At 40.6% G+C, this 18,435-nt stretch overlaps 1 protein-coding gene across 1 annotated transcript in view; it reads right to left on the minus strand.

Moving 5' to 3' along the window:
- The window catches only part of LOC110502226 (tetraspanin-33-like), a 28,942-nt gene extending 11,665 nt beyond the window's left edge, over positions 1-17,277 (minus strand). Inside the window, exons 1-4 of the mRNA XM_021580083.1 lie at positions 17,250-17,277; positions 17,081-17,208; positions 16,743-16,821; positions 16,127-16,218 (exon numbers count right to left, since the gene is read on the minus strand). Coding sequence (XP_021435758.1) covers positions 16,127-16,218; positions 16,743-16,821; positions 17,081-17,208; positions 17,250-17,277 — 327 coding nt within the window. The remainder of the gene's footprint in view (positions 1-16,126; positions 16,219-16,742; positions 16,822-17,080; positions 17,209-17,249) is intronic.
- Positions 17,278-18,435: the final 1,158 nt, after the last annotated feature.

Raw genomic sequence — 18,435 nt, forward strand, 5'->3', positions numbered from 1 at the left:
AACCTCAGTGCCGAACCTCAAGATGACAAATCAGCTGAGATTGCATCAGAGGTTAGTATCAATCAGGCCTACCTTATTTGGAGGTCTATTTAAGCTGACCAGGTCTGCTCACTCATCCTGCTGCCGCTTGCTGCTGTTGATACTATGAGCTGGCTTCTAGCTCCCACCACCACCCCATCATCCACCTGTTAGGTTCTCTGTTCCTGCTGGGGGATTGGTATAGCTTGCCGCGCTCACTGCCTGTAGGTTATTTTATATTGACACTTTGCTCGGGCAGTAAACTACCCAGAATAAGCAAACCCTATACTGCCAATACTTCATTCATAGCTTAATAAATGGTTTTAAAAAATCCCTGTGATGTTTTTTTCTGAACTGCTGGTTAATAAGCGATAAACAGTCATGGGTAGTCACTACCATCATGGGACTTTTGTTAGTTATTATTTTCTGTGTTACAGCATTCAACCCACAATGCATAGTGCATTTAAAGTTTTTTTTTTAATAATTAAAATTGTGATCATTTAAAAAATAATCAAACAGAAACAACCTAAAAAAAAAGCACCAATCGCACTAGTATAATTCCATGTTCACAGTTAGCCATTATGTAAACGCCGCCTGAAAGGCTCGAGCTGCCTTGCCTTGGCCCCAAGTCAGAGCAGGTCCACCAAGGCCATGGCCCAGTGAGTCCCAGGAGCCAGGTTGTGCAGGTGTAAAAACAAAAGTCTAAGGCTTTGGCTAAATATAACATAATTACACCACTTCATATCTACAATACAAAATGTATAATACCACCATACAAAAATATTACAACGTACAGTGTCACGTCCGTCGTACGAAGGAGACCAAGGCACAGCGTGGTAAGCGTACATTCTTCTTTATTATAGGAAGAAACACTGAACAAACTAACAAAATAACAAACCGAATCGTGACGCTAATATGAGTAGTGCAGACAGGCAACTAAACATAGAACAAGAACCCACAAACACAAAAGGGAAAATGGCCACCTAAATAAAATCCCCAATCAGAGACAACGATAAACAGCTGCCTCTGATTGGGAACCATATCAGGCCACCATAGATATATAAATACCTAGACCTACAAAACACGTAGACATACAAAAACCCTAGACAATACAAAACTTGCTTACCCACCCTCGTCACACCCTGGCCGAACCAAAATATAAAGAAAACAGAGATATTAAAGGTCAGAGCGTGACATACAGTTGAAGTACGAAGTTTACATATACCTTAGCCAAATACATTTAAACTCTGTTTTTCACAATTCCTGACATTTAATCAGAGTAAAAATTATCTGTCTTCTGTCAGTTAGGATCACCACTTTATTTTAAGATTGTGAAATGTCAGAATAATAGTAGAGAGAATGATTTATTTCAGCTTTTATTTCTTTCATCACATTCCCAATAGGTCAGACGTTTACATACACTCAATTAGTATTTGGTAGCATTGCCTTTAAATTGTTTAACTTGGGTCAAACATTTTGGGTAGCCTTCCACAGGCTTCCCACAATAAGTTGGGTGAATTTTGGCCCATTTCTCCTGACAGAGCTGGTGTAACTGAGTCAGGTTTGTAGGCCTCCTTGCTCACAGACGCTTTTTCAGTTCTGCCCAAACATTTTCTATAGGATTGAGTTCTGGGCTTTGTGATGGCCACTCCAATACCTTGACTTTGTTGTCCTTAAGCCATTTTGCCACAACTTTGGTAGTATGCTTGGGGTCATTGTCCATTTGGAAGACCCATTTACAACCAAGCTTGCAAATGACTGATGTCTGACTGATGTCTTGAGATGTTGTTTCAATATATCCACATAATTTTCCGACCTCATGATGCCATCTATTTTGTGAAGTGCACCAGTCCCTCCTGCAGCAATGCACCTCCACAACATGATGCTGCCACCCCCGTGCTTCACGGTTGGGCTGGTGTTCATCGGCATGCAACCTTCCCATTTTTTCCTCCAAACATAACAATGGTAATTATGGCCAAACAGTTCTATTTTTGTTTCATCAGACCAGATGACAGTTCTCAAAAAAGTACAATCTTTGTCCCCATGTGCAGTTGCAAACCATAGTCTGGCTTTTTCATGGCGGTTTTCAAGCAGTGGCTTCTTCCTTGCTGAGCGGCCTTTCAGGTTATGTCGATATAGGACTCGGTTTACTGTGGAAATAGATACTTTTGTACAGGTTTCATCCAGCATCTTCACAAGGTCCTTTGCTGTTGTTCTGGGATTGATTTGCACGTTTCGCACCAAAGTACGTTCATAAAAATCTAGAAAACTAGGAGACATGTACACTTCTTTGGAAACTGTGTTAACAAACCTCCAAACGAGCTTCAATGCCATACAACACTCCTTCCGTAGCCTACAACTGCCTTCCGTAGCCTACAACATTAGTAAAACTAAATGCATGCTTTTCAACCGTTCGCTGCCCGCACCCGCCCCCCTGACTAGCATCACTACTCTGGACGGTTCTGACTTAAAATATGTGGACAACTATAAATACCTAGGTGTCTGGCTAGACTGTAAACTCTCCTTCCAGACTCATATTAAAAATCTCCAATCCAAAATTAAATCTAGAATTGGCTTTCTATTCCACAACAAAGCCTCCTTCACTCACGCCTCCAAACATACCCTCGTAAAACTGACCATCCTACCAATCCTCAACTTCGGCAATGTCATTTACAAAATTGCCTCCAACACTCTAATCAGTAAACTGGATGCAGTCTATCACAGTGCCATCCGTTTTGTCACCAAAGCCCCATATACCACCCACCACTGCGACCTGTATGCTCTAATCGGCTGGCCCTACCACTGGCTCCAGGTCATCTATAAGTCTATGCTAGGTAAAGCTCCGCCTTATCTCAGCTCACTGGTCACGATAACAACACCCACCCGTAGCACGCACTCCAGCAGGTATATCTCACTGGTCATCCCCAAATCCAACTCCTCCTTTTGCCATCTTTCCTTCCAGTTCTCTGCTGCCAATGACTGGAACGAATTGCAAAAATCGCTGAAGCTGGAGACTTATTTTTCCCTCATTAACTTTAAACATCAGCTATCCGAGCAGCTAACCGATCACTGCAGCTGTACATAGCCAATCTGTAAATAGCCCATCCAATCTATCTACCTCATCCTCATATTGTTTTTATTTACTTTCTGCTCTTTTGCACACCAGTATTTCTACTTGCTTATCACCATCTGCTCATCTATCACTCCAGTGTTAATTTGATAAATTGTAATTACTTGCTACTATGGCCTATTTATTGCCTTACCTCCTCACGCCATTTGCACACACTGTATATAGACTTTTTTTTTATTTTATTGTGTTATTGACTGTACGCTTGTTTATTCCATGTCTAACTCTGTGTTGTTTGTCACACTGCTTTGCTTTATCTTGGCCCGGTCAACTAGCCTACCTGGTTAAATAAAGGTGAACTTAAAAAAATTAAAAAAACATAACATGTCTGTTTGTACAGATGAACGTGGTACTTTCAGGCGTTTGGAAATTGCTGCCAAGGATGAACCAGATTTGTGGAGGGCTACAATTTATTTTATGAGGTCTTTGCTGATTTCTTTGGATTTTCCCATGATGTCAAGCAAAGAGGCACTGAGTTAGAAGGTAGGCCTTGAAATACATTCACAGGTACACCTCCAATTGACGTCAATTAGCCTATCAGAAGCTCCTAAAGCCATGACATCATTTTCTGGAATTTTCCAAGCTGTTTAAAGGCACAGTCAACTTAGTGTATGTAAACTTCTGACCCACTGGAATTGTAATACAGTGAATTATAAGTGAAATAATCTGTCTGTAAACAATTGTTGGAAAAATGATTTGTGTCATGCACAAAGTAGATGTCCTAACCGACTTGCCAAAACTATAGTTTGTTAACAAGAAATTTGTGGAGTGGTTGAAAAACTTCCGACTTCAACTGTACGTGTGTGTAAAGTGCATGTGCTAGCACTTGTGTTAGTATGCGTGTACTGCACATATTGTTTTTCTCAGATCATCCATTTCAAAACTCGAGCTTTGATGACAAAATATATCAGTTGGTGTAGCACTTGCAAGGCACAGCGGAGCATAAATTGAAATAATTTGCTTTTTTATTTTACTGGACTGATGGTACCTGCATCTGATGGTCATGGAGCTTTCAAGGAACTGGGAAGAGGGGGAAAAATGTGTCAAATCATGACGTCAGTGATCTTCAGGTCGGAAAATCTGAGCTCTAGAAAGATTCCAGTTTCCAACTTGAAATTCCGAGTTGGTAGACCTTTCAAAACGATTCTCCCCAGTCAGATCTAGTTTTTTTCAGAGTTCCTAGTTGTCTTGAATGCACTGCAGTCGAAAGTCAGTTACTAGTTCCCAGTTGTTTTGAACACGGCATTCGTATCACCGGAGGGAGGGATGGAGAGAGATAGCAGCAGAGGGTCCGCCTCTCATGGTCCCTGCTCTAGCCTTCCTTTCTACCCGTGAGACTGATCAGAGAGAGACAGTCTTCCACCTGATGGCAAAACTCGAGTCACACCGCATCTGCACAAATTCATGTTGTTCCTATGACCTGAGAAAGTTACATATTTTTTATATTATAATAGACAATGAGCTGCAATTAATAATAAAAACTCTGAATGAGTAGCCAATTGTATCGATAGCCCTATGTTGTCACGGCTGTTCAAAGGAGAGGACCAAGGTGCAGAGTGGTGAGCGTACATTTTCTTTATTTTAATCAAAATGACGCCAAACAAAACATTAACACTACACAAACAAACCGTGAGCTCAAAGGCAAAGTGCTCTAAACAGAGACAACCTCCCACAAACACAGGTGGGGAAAAAAGGGCACCTAAGTATGGTTCCCAATCAGAGACAACGATAGACAGCTGTCCCTGATTGAGAACCATACCCGGCCAAACACAAAGAAATAGAAATTATAGAACACAAAACATAGAATGCCCACCCCAACTCACGCCCTGACCAAACCAAAATAGGGACATAAAAAGGATCTCTAAGGTCAGGGCGTGACATAGGTTTTGTAATAGTGTGAGCTTATTGCTGAATGAAAACTTAAGACATGAACTCACTCATAACAGCAGCTCTTGGCTGTATTCTTTGAACGTCTCTCTCTGATCATGGTTTTAAAAGTAGGCTAGTATCAAACTTTGCTGGTTTATCTTTTCAGACAATTAAAATGGTTTAAAATGGGAACACTTTGACAACCTGGTGTGCAGGGCCTTGGAATCAAGTGCTTCCTCCAACAGAGCAACACAAATAATATACAAAAAGGAGCGCAAGCCTTTGTCATCGGCTTTTCAACAGAAATGTTTGGTGAACGACTAGGAATACTTTGAAGATTGACCAGTCGATCGTGATCTTCCAGTCTATAGGGATGGAAATGTAAAGCACAATGTAATGAATGTAAAGCACTTTGTAATGAGTGATAAATAATTTAAACCTGTGTTAAACCTGTCGGTCCATAGGAAAACAATCCCTATATGTAGGTACAACACCAAGGTTATTTTCACGTGGCACAAAATGGAAGCAAATGGGACGAAACGGGCAGGTGCAACCCAAACTTGTCTAGTAAGAATCGCTTACGTTTTCTGCTGCACAAGGTTTTGAAATGGTGTGCCCTAGTGAATACGACCCAGAGGAGTGCATACAGTACATTCTGTGTCGAAAACAAGTTTTTTGTCTTGTGTACTGTAATTGCCTTGTTTGTTCACATTTCTCAGAGAAATGTCTTCAGTCTGTTGCTGATTCACGTGGCCATGAAGTCGGAAGGGACGCATCACCAGAAATTTGCCAGGTACAATACATTGAGCGGCCGCCTCCAATTGAAAGGCCTTTAGCCCTGAATCACAACATTATTAGTGCTACGGTGACTTCCATTACTGTTTCACTGTGATTCAAAATTGCCATCCATTCAGTGCATGTTACTTTCTCAAAATGTCCAATGATGAGAAAAAAGTGAATGGCTAAACACACAATTGGTATCTCTGTATAACATTGTTTTTTCCGCTTCTCCATAAATACACGACTACGAAAATGGTCCTCTCTCTGTCCAGTAAGAATCTTGTTTTTTTCTGCTGTCCGCTCCCTCGTTAACATGAGGCGTGTTTGTAAACCACAATGGGAGAAGAAGAAAGAAAATCTTGATAGTGCAATCTTGACTGTTAAATCAGTATGTTCTCATGGCTAAGCTTGCCCTTTTTGACGCTCCTGCAGTCTGTAAAATGCACAATGTCTAGGTGCAATACAGACACAATTCTCTGTATACTGTGTTGCGTACACTTTGTACTGTATCCAGTGGTTACCCGTCATTCATATTTTGAGCGCCACCTGTTTAGCATTTAAAAAATTATAATTGTTGCCTGGTTTTCATGTTATTCTGGCATTAATACGTGTCACATATCAGTTTGCAAACAATGTAAAAAAATAAATAATTCAGTAATAAAGCTGTCTCTTTTCTGCTTTCTTTAGTAAGATCCAAAAATGTGTTTCAGCCTAGCTCAGTGCTTCCTGCGGTGGAGCTTAGGATTTGGTAATATTCTCTAGTTACGCCGTGATTGGCTCAGTGTTCTGTCACTCATGGGGACACTACGTCACCGTAAAATCTACGGGGAGAGCTTGAGAATTCAAGCCCCTGGGTGCTGCCATCGAGTTACATTAGAAGTGCCCATTCAAGAAGGCTCAAGGTCATTGGCCACAGATAAAAGGACGTCAAATCACGTTACAGTAGCTTTGATTGGACTGATCATACTTTCAAAATCTTTGCTATCAAGGTTGACAAGCAGTCATTATGATGAATCATGTTGACAATCTACTGGCAAATCCTTTTCAATCCTTGTCATGAAGATAAATTCTAGATAAAACGTATTGGTGCTCCTCAGCCATTGGACATGAACATTACAAAACAAGTTGGAAATTGCAAATTCAACAATGAGTGGTTTGGAAGGAATCAGTCTCTAAATGCAATCACAAGCCTACTGTTCAGTGGAGTGTGTTTGTGGTCCAAGTCTGTGATTAAGGGTCTCTTTTCCAAGCTTAAAAGCATAAACATTCAACACCATGGACCAGAAAAGTATGAATACATTGGCCATGCTGTCAATCCAGTATGGCTTCTACCGCGTTCAAAACCACTGGAAACTCGGAACTGGGAAATCTCAAACTTCAATGAGTTCAAGACAACTGAAAATGAGATCCGACTGGGAAAATACGTTTTGAACGATCATCCAACTCGGAATTCCAAGTAGGGAACTTGGGCCTCTTTCTACAGCTCCGACCAGAAGATCACTGACGTCGTGCTTCAACCTTGTTTCTTTCCGAGTTCACAGTTGTCTTGAAAGCACCATAAAGCCAGAGAATGCCAGACGTTGATGACAAAGTTTGATGACAGAAAAAAAATCACTTCTATAGTAAAGCATTGCATGCAATATCATCGCTTTTTCTTACTGGCATAGAGCAATAGAGCAGAGAGAGGCGCTTGCAGAAGTTGGACATATGAGGAACATTTTTGGTGGCCTAGGGTCCGGAAAAAAAATGGCCTTTATAAACGCATTTCATACGATTCTTCATCATTTGAGATGACTGGAGAATTAAGCAGAATATTTTTTAATACCTCACAAATGACCAAAATGACAGGCAATACTGACACTGACAAACTGAGAATCTGAGATCAATGAAAACGACCTTGTCTTGAATCAATCAAGCCTATAGGTCTGTGGAGACACATAGTGCAGTGGTGTAAAGTACTTAAGTAAAAATACTTTAAAGTACTACTTAAGTAGTTTTTGGGAGTATCTGAACTTAACTATTTATATTTTTGACAACTCCTACTTTTACTTCACTACGTTCCTAAAGAAAAGTATGTACTTTTTACTCCATACATTTTCCCTGACACCCAAAAGTATTGCTTACATTTTTTTTGCTTAGCAGGACAGGAAAACGGCCCTACTGCCAGATAGCGACTCACAAAACACAAATGCTTCGTTTGTAAATCATGTCTGAGTGTTGGAGCATACCCATGGCTATCCTTTAATAAATAAAAACAAGACAATCTGATTTTCTTAATATAAAGAATTTGAAACTATTTTTAATTGTAACAAGGAACACCCTGTCATTAACTACCAGTAATTTTCAATATGTTAATTTTTATGTTATGACCTGGCTTAAAGGCTATACCAAATCAAGTGTAACGTTAGACCAATATAGTTACAATATAGTTACATAGGATCTACTTGTAATTGTCATGTTCCTACCCAAGAGCAAGCAACTTAATGTAACTCGAAACCCAGTAGGGTATAACCTTTATAATTACTATGTAGTTACAATGTAACAACCTTTGTAGTTACGATGTAACAACCTTTGCGGACACTAGTCTAAACAGGAGAAATTAGGAGACAGGACAACATTAGGTATAAACCTTTTAGTTACATTGTATGTACAATCTTTAATAACCAATCATGTAATTACAATATTGTTACAAGGGATATGCACTGAGTGTACGACACATTAAGAACACCTGCTCTTTCCATGACAGACTGACCAGGTGAATCCAGGTGAAAGCTATGATCTCTTAATTGTGTCACTTGTTAAATCCACTTAAATCAGTTTAGATCAGGTATTCCCAAACTGGGGTACGCCAAATAAAAATGTGATTGGCATAACATTCATAAAGGCGTGGGGGGACAAAATAAATGTATGCCCGATGGCGCAGGGCTCGCAGTCGGTTTTGGTTCCGTGTTATTACCAACGCTGTATTGTAAACACATCGTTCGTGGCCAGTGTGTGCTTGTTTGCAGCTATGACAGTGCTACTGGTAGTAGTGGTGGTGGCGCTTGGCTTACACGTGCAAAATTCATCACACACAACATTCTATAATAGAAGTGTTATTTGACATGTCAAATTAAAAGCTTATTTAACGCGTCAAATAGTGTTATATGATGTGTATCTTTTTTGACACGTAAAGACCCAAACGGCGTTCCATAATTATGCCAAGTGCCTACTTTTTCCACCACTGCATATTGTACAATATGAGGAAATTATAGTCCTAAAAAAGCTTTCCAGCTTCACTGACTGGTTCATTAGCCAGCGATGGCCGATGCGCTCGTGCCAAAAGCTTTATCTCGCGCTCTTGTTTTACTTTGAAAACATTGTCTTCGCTCAACAGGTCTATTTGGAAGTTCATAACTTGGTAGCCTACAGACAGATTGGTCTTCTCTTTTCAGCAGGATCTGTGTTTTCCCGCGATTGTATTTGAAATATCGCGTAAATGGCCTGTTTTGGCTGACAGCAGTAACTATAGAACTTTGGCAAATGTATTTTTTTATTTATCAGGGGTGCTGCGGCACCACCAGCACCCTTCCCGCGCTATGATTCTATAAGGTCATAAATTATTAAGTGCAACGCTGGAGAGATGAGAGTTGCATGCTCATGTTTATCAGAGCAGGGAGAGAGATCGCGGAAAGGTAATCTCATTCTAGTTCTGTGAGAGATAAAGGCGCTTCTCTCTCACCACAACAATAGCTATGCGTTGGTCTATATAGGCTACAATGTTGCGCAAACCATAAACACCAGCCAGCCCAACACCAATCAATTCTTAGAATATCAGGCAATGTTTTCACATTACATTTTATAAGGGGCCGTAAGAATGACATAGGATCATTTTGAATTAACTCTGATTGCTTTAATTATAATTTTTACAGTGCAAACAGTGAAAATAATGTTTAATGTTACAAGAGGCACCGGATCCTGGTAAATGGGTTCTGCAATGAAACAGTCCAAAACTGAGGGGTGCCTGATCCTGTTCCGGCAGGACCCGGCTCAAATTAAGCATTGGTAGTAAGCTGTTAGTAGCCCATGTGCCTCACCCTAATAATTTGGTCACTTTCCCCCTCATAATTTAGCCTACTGTTCTGACTTGCTGGTGCACATGTAGCCTATAGGCTGTTTTAGAGAAATGTAATTATTGAATATTGTAAGAGCTTTCATTGTCTGCTTATATGTCCCATTTATTTATCCTATGGTTCTGACTAGCTGTATAGGGAGAATACTGTAAGAATGGCCCATGTTCTGAATTATGTCACTGAATTCTCTATACAGTGCCTTGCGAAAGTATTCGAAAGTTCTGTATTCGAAAATTCTGTATACAGTGCCTTGCGAAAGTATTTACTGCTTTCGCAGTAAAGCCAGAAAACATTAAGATGGGCAAAACACAGACACTGGACAGAGGAACTCTGCCTAGAAGGCCAGCATCCCGGAGTCGCCTCTTCACTGTTGACGTTGAGACTGGTGTTTTTCTGGTACTATTTAATTAAGCTGCCAGTTGAGGACTTGTGAGCGGTCTGTTTCTCAAACTAGACACTCAAATGTACTTGTCCTCTTGCTCAGTTGTGCACCGGGGCCTACCACTCCTCTTTCAATTCTGGTTAGGTCCAGTTTGTGCTGTTCTGTGAAGGGAGTAGTACACAGCGTTGTACGAGATCTTCAGTTTCTTGTCAAGTCGCATGAAATAGCCTTCATTTCTCAGAACAAGAATAGGCTGACGAGTTTCAGAAGAAAGGTATTTTTTTCTGGACATTATAAGCCTGTAATCGAACCAACAAATGCTGATGCTCCAGATACTCAACTAGTCAGTTTTATATTTATTTATAAGGTCAGTTTTATTGCTTCTTTAATCAGGACAACAGTTTTCAGCTGTGCTAACATAATTGCAAAAAGGTTTTCTAATAATTAATTAGCCTTTTAAAATGAAAAACTTGGATTAACTAACACAACGTGCCATTGGAACATAGGAGTGATGGTTGCTGATAGTGGGCCTCTGTACGCCTATGTAGATATTCCATAAAAAATCTGCCGTTTCCAGCTACAGTAGTCATTTACAACATTGACAATTTCTACACTGTATTTCTGATCAATTTGACATTATTTTAATGGACAGAACATTTGCTTTTCTTTCAAAATCAAGGACATTTCTATGTGACCTCAAACTTTTGAATGGTAGTGTACATGCAGGAACCAATATTAATAATGAATAATGTAAATCATACATATGTGACTTGTTTGTGTAGCAGTATATAGGAGCTGGAAGGGAACTCCCTTTTCAGAGTTTTCATCAAGCTTGGATTGAGTTTGTGAACCTCTCTGGCCATGATAATAAAGATTGATTCATTTTAATTGAGTTATTAGTGAATTTCCGCGACATTAAATCCATAGATTAGGGCCTAATGAATTTATTTCAAATGACTGATTCCCTTACATGAACTGTAGCTCAGTAAAACCTTTGAAATTGTTCCATGTTGCGTTTATACTTTTGTTCAGTATAGATAGCTAGCTAGCTAGCTAGCTACACACACTGGACCGGTGACCACATCTCTCAAGCCATGCATGTTTGGATACCGGGCACACGCAATCTCCATACAAGGCAGACTGGGCAAAAGGCGCAACTGGGAGCCTGCAAACTCCGTACAGGGCAGATCAACAGGCGCAACCAATGGACATGGTGGGGGCTGGCGAGGTTGATGAGAACTTGCGGGCAGTGTGTTCCGAACAACATTTACAAAAATGTATTTAAAAAATATTTTTAAAAGTATACCACCACCCAAAAGGGCACTTTGGAGAATGGAAGGGAAAAGTCGCATGTGTTCTAGACATGTAGAGCCCTATTTGTGCACATGCCTGGTTGTTCTCTAACACTATATATGTTGTATCTCATAGACCAAATTTTATTAGCAAACATACTACATTGAAATATATAAATCATGTTAAAAAATATCCTCATGTCAATATAAATACAAATTTATGTTTAAAACCATATATACATATTGTAATTAATACTTCTGTCATGACTGTCCTGTGAGGATCCAAATAGGTCAGATAAGGTTTGCAATGAATAACTTCAACTAGACCTCCTCTCACCCACAGAGGGGGTAGGAGGGAATGTGGGGGTTAACAACTCTGTTGTAAATCAAGGAGAAAAGATTCAGGTCTCCCTCTCCATTGTTCAACAGAGGAATGTGCCTTTGTTTCACAGACTTTTCCCGACAAAACTCTAACACATTCTAAAGTGAATTCTGGAACAATATTTCTAACATAGAACATGGAGAATGGTCAGAGGCGATCGAGAGAACACTAATGTCGTTTTGGTTGTTATTTTGGGATGTCATAAAAAATGTTGTGTGTGAAGTGTTTATCCTATGAGTTGTGCATGAAATATGAAACATTATGAAAGTGTTAACCTCTTGAAGCTAGGGGGCAGAATTTTCACATTTGGATAAATAGCGTGCCCAATTTCAACATCCTGCTACTCATGCCAAGAATATAAGATATGCATAGTATTCATAGATTTGGATAGAAAACACTCTTAAGTTTCTAAAATGGTTTGAATCATGTCTGTGAGTATAACAGAACTTATGTAGCAGGCAAAACCCAGAGGACTAACTGTTCAGAATTTTTTTCTTCCCCCTCTCTGTTCACTGTATTTTCTTTGCCATGGGATATTTCATAGGAGCCCATTTTCAGTTCCTACCGCGTCCACTGGATGTCACCAGTCTTTGGAATTTGGTTGAAGTTATTCCTTTGTGTATTGAAGAAGTAGGCCAACTCGGAACTGGGGACACTTTTGTGAGTTGCGCAAGACGTGAAAAGCAGCGCTGGTTTGTTTTCTTTCCTGTATTGAATACAGATTGCCCCGTCTACAATTTGATCGATTATTAACGTTTTAAAATACCTAACGTTGTATTACAAAAGTAGTTTGAAATATTTTGGCAAAGTTTATAGGCAACTTTTGAAATATTTTGTAGTGACGTTGCGTTTTTGTAAGCTGTTTTTTTCTGGATCAAACGCGCTTTATAAATGGACATTTTGGATATATATGGATGGAATTAATCGAACAAAAGGACCAATTGTGATGTTTATGGGACATATTGGAGTGCCAACAAAAGAAGATCGTCAAAGGTAATGCATGTTTTACATTTTATTTCAGTGTTTTGTGTAGCGCCTGCAGGGTTGCAATATGCTAGCTCCTTTGTTCACTGCTGGTGCAGATGGTGAAGGCTATCAGATAATAGCTTCTTATGCTTTAGCCGAAAAGCATTTTTCAAATATGACATGTTGGCTGGATTCACAACGAGGGTAGCTTTAATTGAGTATCTTACATGTGTGATTTAATGAAAGTTTGAATTTTATAGCATTTTATTTGAATCTGGCGCTCTGCATTTCCCCTGGCAATTGGCCAGTTGAGACATTTGCGTCCCGCCTATCCCTAAGAGGTTTTAAGAGAGGGATATGATTTTAGGAACCATAAGCCATAATTTTGTGACAAATCACGATCCTTCCAATGTCAGCCTTGAGTCATGTATGTACAACAAAGAGTAAGATGGAACACATTTCTATATGGTCTATACACAGCCATACATAAGATGCTCCGAAGGCTGTGTAGTGTAAGCATAGAAGTATGTCCTAGACTAGAGTGGCTCTCAAGTAGCCAGTCGTTTTTCACTCACTGTTTTCTTCCTTCTTGCCGGGCCATTCTGTTCTCTTCTTTGAGTCAGTCGGGACATTCTCTTCTCACACTGAGCTGATCTCATCCTGCATCTGAGATATGAGGATCTGGGAGAGAACAATGCCTGCAATCTGATAGAGACCAGAACACACTAGCTATGTACCGAATGGAACCATAATCACTACACACAGTGAACGACCTTCGTCCAGAGCCCCACGGGCCCTGTGCAGGACCAGCTCTAGCCTTTTGGGGGCTAGAGCTGGTCGAGATTTGGTTTTCTGCAGTTCTACACATTTTGCCATGGGGTAGAGAGACATTTTTTCAGACATTTTGCATGACCTATGCGATGTTAATGCTATCTGAGTGAGAGTGACTAAAATCAATGGGGGCCTCTGGAGGTCAAGGCCCCTGGGCAAATGCCCAGTAAGTATTCTGCCATGATTACTACAAGTTTAGATAGCTGACTAGACTACTTTACTAATCTGAAAATTATCAACTGACATGGCTAATTGAGTGACTGTCTGTGACTGATATAAAAGCTTTTGCACAACGAAATCAAATGTATTTATAAAGCCCTTCTTACATCAGCTGATATCTCAAAGTGCTGTACAGAAACCCAGCCTAAAATTCTAAACAGCAAGCAATGCAGGTCTAGAAGCACGGTGGCTAGGAAAAACTCCTAGAAAGGCCAGAACCTAGGAAGAAACCTAGAGAGGAACCAGGCTATGAGGGGTGGCCAGTCCTCTTCTGGCTGTGCCGGGTGGAGATTATAACAGAACATGGCCAAGATGTTCAAATGTTCATAGATGACCAGCAGGGTCAAATAATAATAATCACAGTGGTTGTCGAGTGTGCAACAGCACCTCAGGAGTAAATGTCAGTTGGCTTTTCATAGCCAACCAAATGTTTAACTTGCACCTTGTGTATTCTACTATGCTAACGCTCAACAGTAAGTTGAGACTGAGACTGAGTTAATAAAAACATTTACTGGGTTGGGGGGCCCCATAGCAGCCTGGGGCCATAAGCGACCGCTTATGCCTGGAGCCGGCCCTGGCCCTGTATATGGAATAGGGTGCCATTTTTGACGCAACCTGAGTGTTAACTCAGTCCAACACACACTGTTACATATGGAAGAAATCTCTTAAAGCTGAATACACCTCACTGAGAACAGTTTCTGAAGGTCAAAGCTTGAATGGCTTTATGATGCTCAGTGGATAAAATTATACTGCTTTGCACATTTCATCAAACATCTCAATGGAAACATAGTCTAGACTGATATTTATTACTTAAATTAACACATTCTGTTTTCTCTAACATGCGTCGATCGGAACCTTTTTTTGTGCAAGTGTTCAGAACATGGGGTGATGTGTACTATGCTGAATAAAGGGGAGAGAGAAGAAAAGAGAAGAGGGAGTGACTCCTTCTCATGACAACGACTCCACATCAAAGCTGTTGGAATTGTAATGTAATTGTTTTGACTTGACTCATGGGTAATTCACACACTTCCCTCTCGTAGGAAATGTCCAGGACCAAATCAAAGAAGAGAAAGATGGAGAGAGTAGTGTGAGAGAGCAGATGCATGAAACGGAGGGAGAATAGAGCGCAGCCCATTTCATTAGTAACAGTTCAGTTGAGCTTTAGCCAAGTGTTGGCTTGAATCTAAAATCTGCCTGTGCATGATTTTGTGGTGTGCAGATCCACTCTGAGAATCCTTTGTTCCCCACTCCACCTCTGTATGTGCATTCTTAGAACAAAGTTCTAGGTAAAAAACACTTTTGGGTTATATGTAGAACCCTCTGTGGAATAGGTTTTGAATGGAACCCAAACGGATTCTTCCTGGAACCAAAAATGGTTTTTAGGTTACAGATAGCAACTTGTGTATGGTTAACTGAGGCAAGGAGAGAACCAGAGCTAGGGCCCTCATCAACATCAGATTGGACTCGATCCACAGACTCGCCCTGCTTGCCCACACAACGCCATACACACTGTCTGCCATCTGCCTGGTACAGTTGAAACCGAGGTACATCCATGAAGATCACGCTTCTCCAGAGTGCCGGTGGCTATCGAAGGTGAGCATTTCCCCACTGAAGTCAGTTACGATGCCGAACTGCAGTCAGATCAAGACCCTGGTAAGGACGACAAGTACACAGATGAGCTTCCCTGAGATGGTTTCTGACAGTTTGTGCAGAAATGATTTGGTTGTGCAAACCCACAGTTTCATCAACTGTCTGGGTGGCTGGTCAGACGATCCCGCAGGTGAATAAGGTGAAGAAAGTCCTGGGCTAACGTTGTTACACATAGTCTGCGGTTGTGAGGCCTGTTGGACATACTGCCAAATTCTTTAAAACAATGTTGGAGGTGGCTTATGGTAGAGAAATGAACATTCAATTATCTGGCAACAGCTCTGGACATTCCTGCATTAATGTTGCATTGTTGCATTGTGTTGGTGACAAATCTGCATATTTTAGAGGGGCCTTTTATTGTCCCCTGCAAAAGGTGCACCTGTGTAATGAGCATGCTGTTTAATCAGCTTCTTTATATGCAACATCTGTCAGGTGGATGGATTATATTGGCAAAGGAGAAATGCTCACTAACAGGGATGAATTTTGTGTGAAATGGTCTACCTCTCTCTGAATGTAGTCCATGAGGTTCTGCAGATCCAGGTCATCCCTATAGTACACAATAGATTTTTTCACAAATTTCTCCAGAGCATCTCCGGTGTGGGGTTTCAGATGAGTAAGATCTTTAAGTACATTTGTAAAGCACTATGTTCATGTAAATCGGATTGTTTGAATATGGGAATGGTCCCTAGGGGACCCGTGTTGAGAAGGCTTCACGTAGAGGCCCATGGGCTGGAAGCATCGGGTCCTAATGTGCTATGACTGGTTTTATACCATATGCTTTTAGAGTGGTAATGAGCTTGCGGTTACCCTGGAGAATCTCCCCCTACCACCCCTCTCCCTCCCTTGCTGTCTTGCGCCTGCCTCATGCTAGCATGCCAGTGCACATCCAGAATGTCAGTAGCAGAAAACTTCTTTTAAGGGATCTTGTTGAAATGGAACATTTGGTTCCACTTTGAAGTGGCAGAACATTTTGAATAATTTAGCGGATGTGGAAAGGATGATGCGAGCATTGTTTAACTGCCCTGTTTAGAAGTGGAGGATAGCACAGGTAGAGAGTAGGAACAAGACAGGCACCAGGCAGTAGGGACAGTACCAGACCTCAGGCAGTGTAGAAACAGTACCTGGTCTGAGTAGAATAAGCCTAGGACAGCTATGGCCACCTGAGTGAATAAGACCAAAGTCAGACTGAAGGAGAACTGGAGAAGAGAGCAGACACATACTGAGTGTGGGTACGGACAGGTAAGGAATGGACAATAAAGAGTATCCCAGAGAAAGTAATTGGTCTGAAGGTACAGAGAGAAGTTGCTCAATAACATTGTTCCTAGTCCTGACCTTTGCCAATAGAAGGCCAAAAAATATTTGTGCTCAACATAATTTTAGAGCAAATCTTCCTAAATGTATAGTATGAAGGTAGGTTGAAATGAGGAAAGGAAATTAGAAAATGATTGGTCTTACTGCCTTCAGAAGGTGAATGTTCTCTCGCAGGGCTCCGCTGCAGCCGCAGAAGGTGATGAAGAACATGACCACGACCACCACAATCAGAATGACTGCAGGGTCATTCAGGAACGTGTCTCTGACCGTGTCTTCAAGAGGTGTTCACAGAAAACCATGTGGTGTGACCCACTAGCACGACCTACTAGGAGCTGGGGCATATTTCTGGGCACCACCACTGGTGATTCATTTCACAGTTTCACAATGATATTGGAAAACAAGAAAGCAAACCATGGAATTCTATGTTTATTGTAGAAAGTCAGGTATTGATTCATATTTTCAAATATGGTTTGGTATATGCTGAAATAAATGTGTCATAACGGTTGCTTTTTAACCTTTGCATATACCCCTATAGCAACAATCAGCAAGTAAAAGACCTGGAAGAGAAGAAGACATAGATATGCATATGATCTCTTTACAATAGTAATAAAGAGGGGGGGGGGGGGGGGGCTATCCACCACACTTCCATCTTATGTAGCGCAAGTGAACAGCAAACCTGGTGTCAAAAAACAAATAAAGCAACACCTCCCGGCACAACGCCTCTCCCCCATGTGACCTACTTGTTGTGTGCATATACTGACATGCATGTGCTAGATGTACACACACACACTACATGTGAATGTTTTTAATTGTATGTAAATTGTAAAGTATTTTGTCTGTAATGTCGTTTCTGTGTCGGGCCCCAGTAAGACTCGCTGTCGCCATCGGCGTCGGCTAATGGGGATCCGAATAAATAACATTAAAATCCCTTATCTTTGGTGATCAAAAATAACTTTTTACAGACAGTAATTACATAGCAAAATATATTTATTTGATAGACATTACATCTGGATAGATAGTAGTAAAAACATATCCGGTATACATTATACATAGTGTTTATATATAGTGTCTTCAGTCATAACTATGTATTAAACACTAGATCGTAAGCCTTTAATCCCCTCAGCTACTCTTAGCCCATCCCATTACCCTTTTATGATTTCCATTTGCTGTATATTTTTACATTTTGCTCTGATGTTTCATATACCTTCTGAACCTTTTTAATCGCATAGCATCAACAGGTTGTAAATTAAGATTAATATTTTTACTAAGGGCTCTATTCAATCTGTATTTCTGAAACATATAGGGGCAGCAGGGTAGCCTAGTGGTTAGAGCGTTGGAATAGATACTGGAAGGTTGCAAGTTCAAACCCCCAAGCCGACAAGGTACAAATATGTCGTTCTTCCCCTGAACAGGCAGTTAACCCACTGTTCCTAGGTCATCATTGAAAATAAGAATTTGTTCTTAACTGACTTGCCTAGTTAAATAAAGGTGAAATTTAA

The sequence above is a fragment of the Oncorhynchus mykiss genome, chromosome 2 (genome assembly GCF_013265735.2).
Source record: "Oncorhynchus mykiss isolate Arlee chromosome 2, USDA_OmykA_1.1, whole genome shotgun sequence".
NCBI classification, from domain to species: domain Eukaryota; kingdom Metazoa; phylum Chordata; class Actinopteri; order Salmoniformes; family Salmonidae; genus Oncorhynchus; species Oncorhynchus mykiss.